This window comes from Triticum aestivum, unplaced genomic scaffold (genome assembly GCF_018294505.1).
Source record: "Triticum aestivum cultivar Chinese Spring unplaced genomic scaffold, IWGSC CS RefSeq v2.1 scaffold189456, whole genome shotgun sequence".
Taxonomy (NCBI): domain Eukaryota; kingdom Viridiplantae; phylum Streptophyta; class Magnoliopsida; order Poales; family Poaceae; genus Triticum; species Triticum aestivum.
Window position 1 is genome coordinate 1 of NW_025229887.1, and position 18,236 is coordinate 18,236.

General features: G+C 44.3%; 1 protein-coding gene across 1 annotated transcript; it reads left to right on the forward strand.

Moving 5' to 3' along the window:
- The first annotated feature begins 5,371 nt into the window (after positions 1 to 5,371).
- Positions 5,372 to 5,947, forward strand: LOC123175195 (histone H2A.4-like). The gene is made up of 2 exons (XM_044590170.1): positions 5,372 to 5,530; positions 5,711 to 5,947. The coding sequence occupies exons 1-2, from the start codon at positions 5,372 to 5,374 to the stop codon at positions 5,945 to 5,947; spliced, it is 396 nt and encodes a 131-aa protein (XP_044446105.1).
- The last annotated feature ends 12,289 nt before the right edge of the window (positions 5,948 to 18,236 follow it).

Sequence of the window (18,236 nt, forward strand, 5' to 3'; positions counted from 1 at the left end):
GAGGTCAAAACAGCACTTTATCAGATGTTTCCTATGAAGGCGCTGGGACCTGACGGATTCCCAGTCACTTTTTTCAAAAGCATTGGGGGTTTGTGGAGAAGAGGTGACGAAGGCAGTGCTGGTGAACATTGAGGGAAATGAAAGTGCGGAAGGTATCAATCAGACGTATTTGGTCCTCATACCGAAGGTAAAGAACCCTTCTCACTTATCACAGTTCCGACCAATCAACTTATGTAACGTGCTTTATAAGATAGCTTCTAAAGTTATCGCCAACCGCCTGAAGAATGTGCTCCCTGAGATCATTTCAGCAGAACAATCGGCCTTTCTTCCCGGCCGTTTAATCACGGATAATATCATCGTAGCTTATGAATGCTTGCATTTCATGAAACGCAACAAAGCTATCAAACATAGACATTGTGCCCTTAAATTGGACATGATGAAGGCATACGATAGGTTGGAATGGGAATACTTAAGAGCTATCATGTTGAAACTGGGGTTTTCTCAGAGATGGGTTGATATTGTTATGAACTTGGTCACATCAGTCTCATATTCAGTTTTGTTTAAGGGAAAGAAGTTGAAGGAATTCAGACCTAGCAGAGGAATTCGTCAGGGAGATCCTATCTCCCCTTACCTATTCTTATTGGCAGCGGAGGGCCTTTCAGGCCTATTGAAAAACTTAAGTCAGTCATCTCAATTGGGTGGGATACATGTGGCGCCACTAGCTCCACCTGTTAACCACTTGTTATTTGCAGATTATAGCCTGCTGTTCTTTAAAGCAACTGGGGGAGGGGCGACCGAGGTGTCAAACCTATTGGAGAACTATTGCCAGGCTTCAGGTCAGAGAATTAACACATCTAAGTCCTCTATCTTTTTTAGCAAGGGGTGCGCAACCACTATAAAAGATGAGATTAAAGTCATACTAAATGTTCCCAATGAGTCCCTGAATGAGAAGTATCTAGGATTGCCTTCCGATGTAGGCAATTTCAAAAATGGGGCATTTAAGTATTTGAAGGACAGGTTGTGGAGCAAGGTGAAGGGTTGGATGGAAAAATGTTTGTCTTCACAAGGAAAGGAAGTCTTGGTGAAATCAGTGGCACAAGCAGTCCCGTTTTTTTAATGTCATGCTTCCAGTTACCTAGAGGTCTTTGCGAGCACCTAAACAAGCTAATAAGGCAATTTTGGTGGGGAAGCAGGGAAGGTAAACGTAAGCCAGCTTGGGTTTCTTGGAAGTCTATGACTCAACCTAAATTCATGGGTGGACTAGGGTTCCGGGATTTTGAGCTTTTCAATCTAGCTCTATTGGCAAGACAGTCCTGGAGACTCCTACAGTGGCCAGATTCTTTGTGTGCGAGAATTTTGAAGGTTGTCTATTACCCTCAAAGAACAATTTTGGAAGCTGAACTTGGAAATCGGCCATCACAGATATGGAGGGCCATAGTGGAAGGAAGAGATGTCCTCAAGCAAGGAATTATCGGGAGAATTGGGGATGGATCAACAACGAGAATATGGGTGGATAACTGGATACCGAGGAACACTATCATGAAGCCGCTAGAGTGTCTCTCGGCCAACCCCCCATCATTCGTGAGTGAGCTGATTGATGCACACAATGCGTCATGGAATAGAGAAGCGCTTGATGCTAATTTTATTGCAGCATATATTTTGGCTGTCTTGGCCATCCCGATCTGCACTAGACAAATGGATGATCACTGGGCGTGGAACTTTGAGAGGAACGGAGTTTTTTCGGTGAGATCTGCTTACCGAATGTTGGTTGACACAAAGCATAGAAGAGAGGAATGGTTAGAAGGAAGATCTGGATCCTTAGATTTTGAAGCAGAAGCCAAATCATGGGAGTCACTATGGACTGTCCAAGTTCCTGGAAAAATACGTCATTTCATGTGGAGACTGTCCAAGCTTTCGATCCCGACAGAGGACGTAAGACATGCAAGGAAAATGGCGGATGATGATAAATGCCAGCTCTGTGGAATGGTAGACTCATCGCGACACTCACTTTTTAATGTTCTGTTGCCAGGCGTGTTTGGGCTCTTGTTGATGAAAACATACTTGATTTTATTCAAGCGACACCGGAGCCGAATGCTAAGGTGTGGTTATTTTCAGCTATAGATCATCTACCACAAGATAGTCTGATAACGATGGTAGTGACTATGTGGGCGATATGGTGGGCTCGTCGTAAGGCTATTCATGAGGGAGACCTGCGGAGCCCACACGCGACTCACTCGTTTGTAAGGAGTTTCATTGGTGAACTTGCAACTATTCAGACTGGGTCAGGTGCAATGCGTGATTCACACGCAGCAGCGAGACCTGTTGCCAGGCAAGGATGGATAGCGCCCGAACATGGAGTTGCCAAGATTCAGGTCGACGGGGGAGTTGCCAGAAACGGGAGAAGAGGGGCAGCTGCTGTCATAGGAAGGAATCTTGATGGCCTGTTCCTAGGGTCCTCAGCAATGGTGTTTGATGAGATAAATGATCCACCCATGTTGGAAGCGCTGGCTTGCCGTGAGGCTCTAGCCCTAGCTCAGGGTCTAAACTTAGTTCGGATTTTTGTTGCTTGTGATTACAAAACTGTTGTGGAGGAAATTAAGAATGGGAAGGAAGGGAGATATAGCACTGTTATCAAGGAGATCCAAGCCCAGTCAAGACAATTCACACGATGCGACTTCATCTTTGAAGGTCGGCAAGGGAATGTTGATGCTCATAATTTAGTTAAATTTTGTACTTCTCTAGTTCAAGGGCGCCATATGTAGCTGGGAGTACCCATGATCCCTTTGTTATTCCTGTAAATCGAAACACTAATCAATAAAGTTTGGTACCACTCAAAAAAAAGTAGTATGGGCAGAGTTGTTCCGAATTTTTTTGTAGTACTAGAAATTAACTAACAAAAAATCTAACAAAAAAACAAATTGAGCCTTTATCTTCTGAAAATAAAATAAAAATCAAATCTTCTTGACAAACATAGAGTTAAGCATTCCAGAGGCCCCATTCAACAATGCTCCAGCGCCTACAAATCATGAGTCCAGCTCTGAAAATCGGCTCTGTATGTAAAGCATGAGACTTTCGGTGGCCTATATTATTTTCCAAGAACACGCAGGAGCATTCTGTGTCTTTTCCATTAAGAGAGAAAAAGTTTGGAACCAAGTTACAATTTAGAAGAGTAAAACTGGGCATAGTACGATCTCTCACACGCATCCACTTTTATGGCCGTCAGAGTTCGTGGCTTGCTCACTTGGTCGTCTGATGTGTCTTTTTTTTAGAGAGAGAGAACGTCGGTCTTTATTGATCAAGCAACAAATTTTCAAAGAGTCTCCGGGATGCAATCCGGAGCAAAATGAGAAATACAAAGACTAGTAGAGTTCAAATTTGATCTAGCTAAGACATGAGCTAAAACATTTAGATGTCGACGCACATGCATGAACGACGCAGAAGACAGACCATTTGCCGCTTCCCTGATATCAACCACAATAGATCCCACCACAGAACGATCCTTGGCCAGAGATTTCAGACGTTGCACAACCAAGAGACAGTTTGACTTGAAAAGCACATCAGCATAGCCTTCCTCTCGGAACAACCGGACCGCTCGACAAAGCGCCATGGCCTCAGCCACCTTAGGCTCCACCACACCATTCAGAGGTTCAGAGCAAGTCGCTACACAGCGACCCAGATGGTCCAGCACCACAATACCAATTCCGGATTTGTTCAGTTCCATCGAGATAGTAGCATCCGAGAAAGCAACCAACGTACCTTGCGGCGGCGGAGACCAAAGAGGACTTGATGAAAAGGTTTCATGCCTATGTGCAGGCACTGGTTTGTATAGGTGTTGGAAGATCATCTCGATGTAAGCCCGGGTTCTAGCCGCAGTGTGCCTCGGATGAGGAGCATCAGGTTCATTCCTTCAAGTATTCCGCGCTTCCCGGATGTGCCAAATCACTACACCACAGCACTACATCCCCACCAGACAAGTCGGTTGGGAAAACAACATCCACCTACACACAATCGGTCCGGAAAGACTATTGCCGACCGACCTTGTTTGTTGGGGAAAGTCCAGTCGGGAAAACCTTTTCCCGACCGACATATCTTTCCCGACCGACTGTTTGACGGCTATCGAAATCATTGCCGACCGACTTTTTGTTGGCCCTGCTATGAACCTTTCCTGACCGACTGTCTGATGATAAACTTTCCCGACCGACTGTTCGATGGTACTTCCTTTGCCGACCGACTTTCTGTTGGCCCTACCATGAACTTTTCCCGACCGACAGTCCGACGGTAATACATTTGCCGATCGACTTTCTCTCGGCCCTTCCACAAACATTTCCCGACCAACAATAGGACGTTGTTATCTTTTGCCGACCAACAGTTCGATAGCATTTTGTTTAGCCGAGCAAGATATATTTAATACCCAGCCATTATTTGGCTTGTGCCTTGCCAAACAATATAAATCAAGTTGCATATCTCATTGCAACACAGAGTATTCTTATAGGTAAAAGTAACTAACTGAAAGGAGGAAACATTTATGTTTCAATCACCGAGACACCTGATTGGTTTACAAAATGATAGATGCATGTCCAAAGATTCATTGTTTGCTCCATTACAAAAAATGCCCAGTTGACAAGACACCATATAGGTTTACAAAATGATAAAAGACACATTGTTCTTCTCCATTACACAAACTGCCTAGCTGACGCAAACTGCCATCTTCATGATTACTTCCTGGTCCTCTTGTATGTCATTCCTACAAAGGATAAAAGGGTCGCCGATGAATTCATGCATTCATTGAGATAATGGAATAAATAATAATTGTATAAAGCACCAATGGCAAAAAAAAAACTGGGATTTTAGTATTATAAAAACAGGGCATTTAGATACATTAAAATTGAGCATTTTTCCAGGCCTCTGAGGGCATCAGCACTCCCGGCCGTCTGATCGCTAATTCTAACCATTTTTGGCCGTCAGATTAGCTGTGAATCACACCTAAACAGCCTTCGTTCGCTATTAACGTAGACGAACCGTTACGGGCCGCTGCTCTGGTCGCTTTTTCTGCTGTCTCGGGTTAAATTGGGCCGCATGGGCTGTAACAGACTCCCTTATGGGTCTCTAGATGTCTGCACGTTCTGATATCTAAAGCCATCGATCATTTCCTCCGCTAGGTCGCACTCCCGCACCCTTCGCATGGCGGCGGCTCTTCCCATCGGACCGATTTCGAAGCGACGGATTCCCATGGCGAGAGCCGACCTCGCTGGGTTTGCACAGCGCCTCGCCTGGCGACGACACGGGTTCTGTTTGGTTGCAAGGCGCGACGGGATGGTGTGTGGCGGCGAACAGTGTCCCGTCTTTGGCGTTCTCCTCCTCGGTTGCTGAGATGGCCGGTCTCGGGAAGGCAGTCGATGCCGGCGCGGCCAAGAAGGCGACGTCGAGGATCTCCAAGGCCGGGCTACAGTTTTTCCTCGGCAGGATCGCCAGATTCCTCAAGGCCGGCAAGTACACAAGTTTCTCGGCGCACGAGTACCTCGCCACTGAGGTGCGTTTCTCCCTCATCTCATTCTTGCCCTTGTTCTTTGATTTTCTATTCCTCAACCCCATTCGTTCCTGGGTTCCCATTAATCAGGCTATTCTTAGATCTTTTTTAGACTGTACGGTCGATTAGTAACTAATGCCTGAATATTTGTGCTAATCTTGTCATTCTTCCCCATTGACGCAGGTACTGGAACTGGCCGGCAACACTGCCAGGCACAACAACAAGACCCGTATCATGCCCCGCCACATTCAGCTCGCCATGCGCAATGATGCTGAGCTGACCAAGTTGCTCGGCGGTGCCACCTGTAGCTGTAGGTGTGGCTCTCGCCGCGTGGATACATTTCAGAGCTGCAACATCCTTCCAAGTAATGTCTCCTCGCTCTTGTCCTTCTCGCTATCATACTCCGATAGGTGTGAGTGATAGCAATGCCCAATTCTCCATGCTCACCACCACTTTACACCGTGGGCTGATACTCGCTCGGTCCAACAATAAATCAAGCACAACTACAACTAAGGATGGCAATTTTATCCATGGACATGGATATCCGACCCGAATGGATAGGGTTTGGATATGCTTTTGTGTCCATGGGCAGCGCCCAAACCCGACCCGATTGTTCGTGGATAGGGCATGAATATAATCTTGTACCCATGGATATACCCAAACCCGACCCGATGGTATGACTTAATGGAGGAAAATCTTCTATCCCTGCCCCACGGTCTTATGTCCCACAACAATTTTACACTTTTTTTATCTAAAACATGCATAAGAAATTACACAATTCCCATCGTAACTTTTATTAGTTGACATTCAATCCCCTCCGTAACATACTCCAACACCCCTTCCCTTATTTTTACCTCCTTAAATGACTCGTCATTCTCATCTGTTCGAAAAATACTAAATGATCTTAAGTTGTTAGTGGATGTTGATTTACTATAAGTGAAGCCTAGCTTGCCACGACGTGAAGGATGGAAGAGTTTATGTTAATATTGTGTTATGTCATATTTATATGTCTCGAGAGGACCCAATGGATATCCAGTGGATATGGATATCCATCGGATTTGGACATGGACACAATTTTTCACCCATGGATTTTTTCATGGGCGGGCAAAGACTGTCTTCATGGATATGGATATGGATTTGATATTGTTCAACCCGATCCAAACCCGACCCATTGCCATCCTTAACTACAACTATGGCCTTCACTACCTTAGCTTTTTGGAGTTGGCACTAAAGTTGTTTGATGAAAATCCAATGATGGTGATGTGCAGTATGAAGTTATCCCTCATGAATATATCCAGTCGAATGTTAATCCTCGCTGGTCACAATTAAACTTCACCTTCTCATTCACAATTAAACTTCACCTTCTCATTCACAATTAAACTTCACCTTCTCATGATACCATCTTTGCTTTGTTTGATAATAAGACATGTCATAGGGGGCCAAGCAACACAAATCTGAAGAACCATGTTACCCAACTTGCTCTCATATGCTACAAAAAAAAAGAGGATATACACGAGAATTACACTTCATAGTTGATTTCATAACATCATATACATGTATTGGTATATTCTCACCTCAATGTTAGTAGTTGGCTGTAAATAACTTGTCTATCATCCATCTAGCTCGACGTGATGGTTATTTGTTCAGTCCCCGTGAATTTAGCATAATCAATCTCCAACCATAAATAGCTGGTTTTGATTCATCCATCTTGCTCTTATCTCTCAATCTCCCTAAATTTATCATGATCAATCTCCATCTATAACTAACTGGTTTCGATACATCCATCAAGCTTGGCATGACGGTTATCTACTCATTCTCTGGAATTAGCATGATCAATCTCCAATTTATGAGTATTTTAACCCAATTCATTCTCTAAATATTCCACTCGTTATCTCATGTTGTCTGTAGGGAACACAAGACGTACGGACATGAGCTTGGAGCAACTCCGTCCGTGTCGGCTCCTTTTCATTTATTTATTTTGTGAATTCCTTCTAATTTATTCATGATCTTACTTGTGCTACTATTCTTGGCCACCATTCCTTTTCTGCTTGCATGTTTGGAGCCATGAGGATTGCCACTCGATAAGCGGGGGCATACCCCAGATGGTAACTTGCCCGAATGAGCCGATGAGAGGCACAAAGTTCCTTTGTAGCTCAGGCTACATGGAACCTCTTATCCTCAACCCTTCAGCCTTGCTTTGAGATTCGTACTCTCCAACTAACTTACAACAAGAAGATTTTTCTTTTTTGTTTCTCTAAAATGAAACAACATATGAACTTCAAACTTTGCAGATCGAACAAACATTAGAACATCAATGTGTGAAAAAACTTTATGATTTTTTGGTCTGATATAAATATAGAAAATGAGATTTTGTTTGACTAAAAATATTATTGTAAGTATTTAAAATGCATGAAAAAATCTGAAAGTTTTTTCCGAGATTGTAGTTAGAATGTATTGTTGTTCTGCAAAATTTGAAGTTTATATGTTGTGTCGTTTGAGAGAAACAAAAAAGACAAATGCGTCTGCATGGATCGCGATGCATAAATAGATGGCAAAGATAAGGGGTACCGTGTAGCCTGAGCTACAGAAAACCATACTCAGAGGTGATGGTGAAAGGCTAATGATGGCTTCTTTGACCACCACTTGAGCCATCCATGGTCTTCTACTCCTCACCAATTCACCATCGCCTGCCTTAGACTACACCGACACCCTACGGTTTCCTTTATTTGGTGTTTTCTGTAGAAGTACCGAAGCGTCTTTAGAGTTTCACAATAACTCGGCCATTTTGTTAATGGATGATATTCAGAAATCTAACGCATATGTATATATATTAGTTGTAACTACCGTTATGCTAAAAATGCAATTTTGTTCATTTTGCTTTTTACTCACATGCGGTGCTGGACACGAATGCAAAAAAAAAAGTTTACATGACTCACATGTTTCATGCCTCTACATATTTATTGAAATTTCTGCCATTCTACTGTAAAAATGAATGGCTGCGGCAATTCGCGCCATCATGCTTTCAAATACCATTGAACATGCATGATACTTTATTTAAGTTAGCTTGCATAATTTTTGTCTATGTATTTACAAAAAAACATCCATTTTAATGAACAAATAGACGGGCGCAGCAACGCGCGCCATCATGGTCTAGTGTTCTAATTAGAATCTGTGATGGGTTAGACATAATAAAGCATCAATGCCACACCGACCCACCATATAGCCTGTATCAATCTCCTCAAGTCGCAGACCAGGAAGTATATTAAATGGAAAAGGAGCATATGCATCATCTGGCCACAAGGCAACAATTTAGCATGTCCAGACACCCAATTATTGGGGGCAACACATCCACCGCGGACAGATGGAAGTCAATTTTGAAGAAAAGACTGGGCTAGTTATCTTTTTTTTCTTATCTGGGGTGGAAAGACCGCACTTTGCTGCACTAGACAGCAATACATTAGGCAAAATGATTACTATCTAATACACAGCTAGAAGTTTCAATGATGAGTGCAGCATGGCCTGGGAAAAGCATTCTCAAAAACCCACTTACATCAGGAGGTTATACATACTTTCCCTATGTTAGAAATGAATTTCAAGGAGAAGAATCTATCCGCAATCATTTCTAAATGCAGTACTAAGCACATGAGGACCTGCAAAATACCAAACAAAAAGTATCTGAACTTACACTGCACCTGACTATTATATTCATAAAAACATCGGAGAAAAGCATCTGTACTTTAGTGCCACAAATTAGATTAAATTGATGACCATCCTCTGATCCCACCGCACTAAGTTGTGGCAATTGCGGGACAGATGTGGGCGAATTAACAATGACCTTTTTAGAACTAACTTGCTTATGCCATATGCATGGTAGGATCACCATTAAGCACCTGACTTGTTATTGCTCAGGATTCAGAAACTGAGAAGATTTCTCCTATACAGTAGAAAAATACTGTTAGGATCGAGGAGGTATGCAAATAAATTAATTTTCAAATATATATCAGCGCTTTAAATGGATATCATGAAGCTTTCCTTCCCCACTAAAAAACTGGGCGAAATTTATCTCAAGAATGTTCACTTATGATAACCAAGAGAAACTATCTGTGCATACAAGTGTTTTAGAAGCAACAAATGGAGTACTAACAAATTAGAGCCCTTAGCTACACCGCTGGTCCTTTGCTTTTTTTTAAAGAACTTGCAAGCACTTCATATGTGAGTGCAGTCCTTCTTTTGTTCAATCAACCACATGCTGCTAGAAATAATAGAAGACCTTAGCTAGCCTCATGCCATATCTTAAAATGCATCTAAGCTACACCAATACGAGTTGCTCTGCAACGTACAGATAAACAGTAAGAGATGTATTCAGAAATAAGTAACAAATTTCTTCATGGATACAATGGCCTTATAAAGCAGAACTATCTACGGTTGTGAAACCATTCTCATTGCAAAAGTGCCAAAAACTAATAAAAAATGCAACTGTAACATCTATAGAAAAATACAAAGAATAAATTAGAACCAGCTTTTCATATTTAGTCTTGTTTAGAAAACTACTGAAGAAAAATAACAAAAAAATACAGCTGGAAATCTATACAAGCAAAAACGTAAATTACATTCTTCATTCCAGAACTGAACTATTCTGGACGTTTTACAGAACTAGTGAAGCAAATTCACAGAAAATACTACTGTCAACTCTGTAGAAGCATGACTGCAAATTACAAATTGCAAAAATACGTATTTAATATTTTTTCCAGAAACTAAACTGAAGCTATAAAGAACTAATGTTCCAAAATTACAAATAAGAGAAGTTGTAAGTTTATACAAGCCTAAGAGTAAAACTTCTTAACTAAACTATTCTGGAAGTTACAGAACTACTGAAGCAAATTTATAGTGGAAATAAAACTGTAAAATCTTTAGAAGCATGACTGTAGAAATACAAACGTATAGATATACATGTATTTTATCTTGATTCTAGAAAAACTGTACTAAGTACTACAGAACTAATGTTGCAAAATTATGGAGAAAATAAGTAGTAAGATAATACAAGCCTAAGTGTAAAACCACTTAAGAACTGAATTAATCTACAAGCTTTCACTAGTAGAAAAGGGGGCAAAGGTCCAGGCCGGGTCAGCCCATTAGTCCCGGTTCTGTCTAGAACCGGGACCCATGAGGGCATTGGACCCGGTTCGTTAGCCCAGGGGGCCGGCCGGGCCACGTGGGCCATTGGTCCCGGTTGGTAGGACGAACCAGGACCAATGGGCCTGGCTCCTGGCCCACCATCATTGGTCCCGGTTGGTGGGTTGAACCGGGACTAAAGGCTCCCCTTTAGTTCCGATTCGTGCCACCAACCGGGACCAATGAGGTGCCTATATATACCCCCTCGCGTAAGAGCAGAGCACTTGCTCTGTTTTTTCTGGCTGCCGAGGTGGAGAGGGCTTGGTGGTGCTCTAGCTCACCTCCTATGCACACAAGGTGTTCGATGGAATACCCGAGCCACACTACTTAAGATTTCTCCTCTCCAAGCTCTACCTCCAAACTCCATTTTCCTCAATATTTGTCTAGGTTTAGCGGTCCGTCACGCCCCGTCCCCGTCTTCACCGCCGTCGATCACCCGCGTCGAGCTCATTGCCGGCACCACCGTGGTGAGCCTCTTGTTCTTATCTTCTTTCTAAAAGGAAAAATATTCTTACTTGTATGTTTACATAGATACTTGTATTATTTTCTTACTTTTATTATTGCATCTTATATAGTGTGATGGTTTTGGTATCCGCCCCCATCGGCCCTCGTCCCGTCTATGATTCGGATGTGGTATATATTATCTTTATAACTATTGGTTCATTTATTGTTTATGAAAATTATGCCGACCAACGTGACATAGATTTTATTTATCTAGGAGGTATGTGAACCGGAAATTCGAACCGACCCTATTGTCGAGAGGTTAAATTTAGTTGAAGAAGAAAACAATTTCTTGAAGGAAAAAAATTAAAAAAAATTGAGGAGGTGAAGATGATATTGGAGTTGCATGTTGCGGATGTCGTCGATGATCACAAGATCAAGATAGATGCAATGCGCTTGAATATTAGAAAGATTAGAAAATATGCCATTCATACCGAGGCTTGGTATCATTATGCCGTTGGATCAATTGTTACCTTGGTTGCGATTATGATCGCATTTGTTTTCGCATTGAAATGTTTTACATAGTTTCAATGTATGGTTTAATTAATTAGATGCTCCGGGGAGCTATATGTTGTTAGATGAGAACTATGTATGTACTTTGGTTTTAATGTGATGATGAACTTCTACTAATTTGGACACTTAATTATATATAATGCACGTAGATGAACCAGCAATGGATGTATGGTGACAGACACACCTCCGAGTACATTAAGGGCGTGCATGAGTTTCTCGAGGCGGCTGAGGCAAACAAGCAGAATGGTTTTATGTGTTGTCCCACTACTAGGGAAAAGCCTAGCAGCAGTGAGGGTTTTAGGCCTCTCAGTAGCGCGGGCACCGGCGCTACTAATAAGGCGCTACAGCTAACGTATAGCAGTAGCGCCGGTTGTCCCATGCTACTGCTATATATGAATAGCTGTAGCGCTCTTTGGGAAAGGGCGCTACTGATATTATCTGCAGCGCTGTTTGCTGGGATGCGCTACTGACAATGCGGCGCTACTGCTAAATTTCCCCCTCGCTACTACTAGTTTATTTATTAGTTTTTTTCCTGCATATTTGTTTTGTATCTGAATAGGCTTTATACAATAATGTTTAGCATATCATACACATACAAATGTAATCATAGCATATACATACAATTAGTCTCATCAAATCATGTCATCATCATAATCATCATCCAACACAAAGTGGTCTCTCGTCATCATCTTGAAAATAGCGATACAAGTCTCGAATGATATGCAAATACATCGCCATCCATCTAAACGATGATATACGCGAGAAGAGCTATCACTTTGAGAACATGAGTTCGTATCCCTCTTTCGCATTAGCGTGAACCTCTAAACTAACTACTGCCTGTCGCTCGAAAACCGGAAGGGCCTGACACTCCGGCCACTTGTGGTATATATATATATATATACTCCTGGCATAGCACTTCTTCGCCATCTATGATCTATGCACCTGCATCATCACATGAGTCGATGATATGCAACATATATAGTTGAGCAACAGAAAGAGACATACTTGGCAAAAATAAAAACAACATATCATAAGCATAAATAACAAAGTTCATCGTACCCCAAAATGCCCTAACTAGAGTGATTTTCGCTAGTCGAGGAGGAGGATGGTTTAATTACATCACAAATAAATTTTCACCATGCATAACTCAAAGTTTTGTCATACAGAAAGTATGGACTAAACGGACACATTGTCATATATCGACAATCACTCCAGCATGTCGTTCCATCCATCCAAGTCAGGGAGATACTCCCCGAGCCTAGTGAAAGGCTTCAGGTCGAGACGCTAAGAGGATATCCATGTTCGGACGTCTTCCCGCGACATTTGTCCTTCTCCATAGAACATCCCTGTTTTTCCGACGACCTCCTTCATGATGATTTGGGCAAGTTCGCGCTGGATGTTATAGAACTCAGCTCGAAGTCGATGATCCTCGATATCTCCTATGTCCTTTGCCCATTGTAGAATATGGGCATCGCCGGAAGAAGGTGCCATGCGAAGGTTCTGGTGATCCCGTTTGTACTCCAGCATGTGGTGTAGGACATAGAATCCATCATTAAGAGAATCGTCGGGTTGCTGGATGTAGCAGAAGTCGGTCTTATGGCCGAAGGCGACCCTGCCGCCCCTCATCTTCTTGTCCCTGACCTCTCCACCCAGTGATTCATAGTGATACATAGCACTCTCGAGAACATCCTTGATGTGGGTGTAATCCTTTTTGTGAATGTTCTTCGACGAGTCCAAGTAAAGAGCGTGGGAGAATTGGGGGTAGAGGATGATGAGGACGGCGCGCCCGCCGCTGCGCAAAATAAGTCCTCAAATTAATTAGCCTCCACCGTGCAAATGAATGATTCAAATCGAAGGAAGGATAGCAGCGCGGATGACTTACACGGGATGATAAGGCACGAGAATCGCCCCCTTGTCCTTATTGGTGAGCATGAAACTGACGATGTAATCCCTCGCGTATTCATGGTGATTTGCGCAGACTCCCAAGAAGCCCTCATGCATGTAGTACGGGTCAGCGACATAGATATGAGGTATCTGCTCAACCCCGATGATGTAGTTCATGTGCAAGGCATAAAGGCGGACAAACATAAAATCCAGCTTCTTCACGTGAAACATGTCGAATATGTAATCGAATCGGAGGAAGAACTTATCCGCGGGGAAGCTGTCGATGTACGACATTTGCCGCGGAACGTTAACCACGTAGAGTGGGTATCCTGGATCTTTCGAGGCGATGATGTCTTTCTCTACCCGCAGCACATTGTCATGAAGTCTCTTTAGATCGCTGAATCTGGCCCGTAGCGCTGTGGCAGGTAGGATTGGTTGACCGGGGATATGCCATTTATCCGCATCGGGGATATCTATACGGTCCTGAAGCCGAGGCTGCTGAGGCGGCTGGATCATAGAAACAACTTTTTTGCCTTTCCTCGCTCTCTTCCTAAACTTCTTTACTACCGGAAGGTCGTCCATAATATGTTGAGACGGCAATTCAGGCACCGACTCATGACGCTCAAACCCTGAGGAGGCGCCAGTATAGACATACTGTTCAGCAGCGCCATCGTCGTCCTCATCCTCATCCATGGCGACGTCATCAGCGACTAATGGAGCCTCCTCCTTACCCCGACCGCTATCACCCAACCCGACACCTGACGCTAATTGGGTAGGTGGGGTGTTGATGTTCATACCTCGCTGAGGCTGCGTGCTCGTGGGTGTGCTCCCGGCCGCCTCCAGACGAAGCAGACTCTTTGGCCACAATAGGACCCACCCAGCATTGCAACAATCACCAAGACGCCGCGGTGTCTCGTCGTCATCCCCCAGTAGTACTGGAGGAGGCAAATTCTCGTGGCCCGGTTTGACACTGGCCACGGAAACCTTGAAGACGTTCAGGGGGATCGGCCGGCTGTGGAACAATGGTTCCTTCGACTCCATTATCGTTGCCTTCCCCACGTCCACCTTCTGGTCGCCGATGGTGTACAATACGGTGCACGGGGTTTCGTCGGCCTACAAAGAAAAGTATGCGATGTGAGACATCCGAAAGGCAACGAAAAAGGGAGATTATACATTTATATTGAAGGGGGCCGGTGTGACAGATACCGTGAGGGCGTCGAGCTCAGCCAAAGACGAAGCACCGCCTAGCACGTCCGGTGCGGGAGCTAGTGCGGGAGCAGGTGCAGCTGCAGGTGCTGGTGCAACGCTAGTCGAGCTGCTCCCCGCCAAGAAGTCAGCAAGGGGAAAGTCCGCTGCATCTTTTTCTGGATTTTGCCTGCTCCAATTGAAAACGGCCGAAACCAAGGTAGTAGAAATATCTACAACCACCTGTTTTGCGGCAGCTACCACTGTTGCGACTGTCTCAGTTGATCTTTTCTCAACCACAATCTCAACCCTCTTGTCGATGTTTTCTTCATTTAACCTCCATATTTCCTTTCTCTCCTCCGTGGTCTCACGGTAGTACTTCTTCCACGTGGCGCCGTCTTCGACACCATGCACGCGTCCATACGATGGTCGAGTATCCACTGGTTATCGTTTCAATATGTTCAACGCCCGGTTGAATGGAGTGTCCCACTTGGGCCTCGCCAATGCCTCGGACGGCGAGTCGCTTTCGGCCGCAATCCTATGCTGCTCTCTCTGCAAAAGGCACAACGATCGTTTACAAATATGACTAACGTGTGCAGTCGAATTGATCAGAAACTAAAATTACCAGCAGTCTCATGAACTCCTTAATGACCGGTGTTGTCTCGTAAACCTTGTTCACTGGGTCCCAACGGTGTCGGGCCCTGAGGACGTCATGCTCCTGCGGGACGGTGAACTCCGCCAAGGGGTCTGGGATGCCCAGACTCGCGGCTTCTGCGTCCTCCTTGGCCCATTTGGACCTCTTTCCGCCGTAACCACGGCTTCCGAGGTGGTGGCTCCCAAAGTTCCTCTCTTGAAGCCCCTTCATGTACTTAGACTTTTTTTGGCATCTTCGGCCTCGCAAGCCTCCTTGAATATTTGAAACTGCTCTTCCGTGATTGTCGGATTATCCTTTACAATCTCGGAGTAGGGTTCCTTCTTATCGATGATCCTTGCTTTCACTCAATTTTTCCAGGCGGCCAACGCGTCGCTAAACTTGGTCATGGCGTGTTTGTTTATCTTCTTCATTGCCGGGTCCTCATCTGGATCTTTATAATCCTTCTCATTCCGGCCCGGGAACAAGAATATCTGGTGAAACTTCTTTAGGAGGGAGCTCCACATATTTTCTATCTTCTGTAGTTTCTCATCGTTGATGGTGGCGGTTGTCCGTACGATGCAGCCTATTTGATTGCCGTAGCATCGACGCGCTTCCTCGGGCACCGTTGGCTCAAATTTGCCATCGTCCACCTTCGTGACCACCACTCTAGTAGTCTTGAGTTTGTTAGGAACCCGTTGCCTCTTTGCTTTCGGTTCTACACCGGCTCCGCTCCCTGAGGCAGCGCCGGTCTCAGTCTCGGCGCCGGTCTCGATGCTGGTCTGAGTCTGAGCATCGGCCTCAGTCTTAGCACCGGTCTGCGTGTCGGTCTCAGTCCCCGATGCCACCGGTGGGCCCAACAATAACATCAGTTGATCGTCGGTAAGGCTAAAAAATTCGGCTGCCGCCCGGTAGGCGTTGTAGCAATCACCAGAACCCTACCCTTCATCGTTGCTAGCCATGTTTCCTATGATTAAATATAGTCAATTAATTCTAGACCTAATAAAATGAATAATGACATAAATAAGGCCTATTGTTTTGCAGGAATGTTGACTCCTTCCTGGTGCGGCAAATCCCGGGCACTCGATATGTCCTAGTTTGTAGCACAAGTCATGCCGAAATTCACGGAAAATTTCGGCATGACCTTTGCTAAAAAGTGGACAAATCGAGAACCTGAAATTTGCCGGAACAGAAATGAATCAACATTCTGGCAAAACATAGGCCACTCAGCATCATTCCAGCACAAGTCATATATAGTTTGACCAAGTTTTTGAAAAGAAAAAACAATTGTGTTTTTTGTTTATAGCTAAATGCCATAGCTACTGTTTTTTATTTATAGCTAAATACTTATGGTTTTTGTCTAAAGCTAAAAGTATTTAGCTAAAAATATTCAGGTCCATAGTCCAAATAATTCAAATTTCATTTGAATGAAATTTGGAACAAATTCAGGTCCATAGTCCAAATATTTTTTTTATAGCTAAGTGTTTTTTGTTTATAGCCTCTGTTAATTTAAATCTAAATGCTACTACTATTTATATACCATGTATTAGTTTAAAGCTAAATGGAATTACTGTTTAAGCATTTTCATAAAAATTGCCCTAGCTAATTTCCTTAAAAAATTGCTAATCATTTTTCCTAAATGCTATAAAATGCCTACTGCCCTAAATAATCTAGGGTTCATATGAACACCTAGGGTTCATATGAACATCAACACAGTATCAACATATATATGAAATTGCCCTAGAAGAGAGAGAGAGGAGGGTAGGGGACAGTAGAGGCAGAGCCTTACGGTCGGCGGCAAGGGCAGGCTCTGGCTCGGGCGGCGGCGGTGAGCTCGAGGGAGGCGACGGTGAGGTTGACGATGGCCTCGGGCGGCGGCTGTGAGGTCGAGGGCGGCCTCGGGCGGTGGCGGTGTGGTCGAAGGTGGCGGGCGGCGGCGGTGTGGTCGAAGGCGGCCTCAGGCGGTGGCGATGTGGTCGAAGGCGGCAGGACGACGGCGGTGATGGAGCAGTTGGGGACAGGGGGCCGAGAGTAGAGAGAGGGGGAAACGACTTAGCGAAATTTTGAGCCCGGGCTGCCGGGATTTGAGTCAAACTAGCAGTAGCGCGTTTTTCCGAAACGCGCTATAGCTAATATAGCTATAGCGCATTTCGGAAAAACGCGCTACTGCTATTCCATTCTATTTTTACTTGTTTTTCACTTTATTTTATTTCCGTTAGCAGCAGCGCCTTACACATAAGCGCGCTACGGCTAAGGATATTAGCAGTAGAGCTGGCCTGTATACGCGCTACTGCTATGTTGGGCTAGCCATGTGCGCCCGGTTCAAACATAGCAGCAGCGCTTTTCGCTAGTACGCGCTACTGCTAAAGTCATAGCAGTAGCGCGGTTTATTGAAGCGCGCTGCTACTAAGTAGCAGTAGCGCTTGATTTTGTACGGCGCTGCTGGTAAGATTCTGTGTATAGGCTTTTCCCTAGTAGTGTCCATGTACTAAATGTGGGAATACGATGTCTTACTCTAACCGGAAAATCCTTCACACCCATCTGGTTTACAAGGGTTTCATGCCACACTATAATGTTTGGACGAGGCACGGAGAAATAGGGGTTATGATGGAAGATGACGAAGAAGAAGAGTACGACGACAACTATGTGCCCCCTGAATACGGTGATGCTGCAACGGGGGGAGCTGGTGAAGATCAAGAGGAACCAGACGATGTGCCCAATGATGCTGCAACGGGTGAAGCTGCTGAAGATCAAGAGGAACCAGACGATGTGCCCGATGATGATGATCTCCGCCGGGTCATTGTCGATGCAAGGACGCAATGC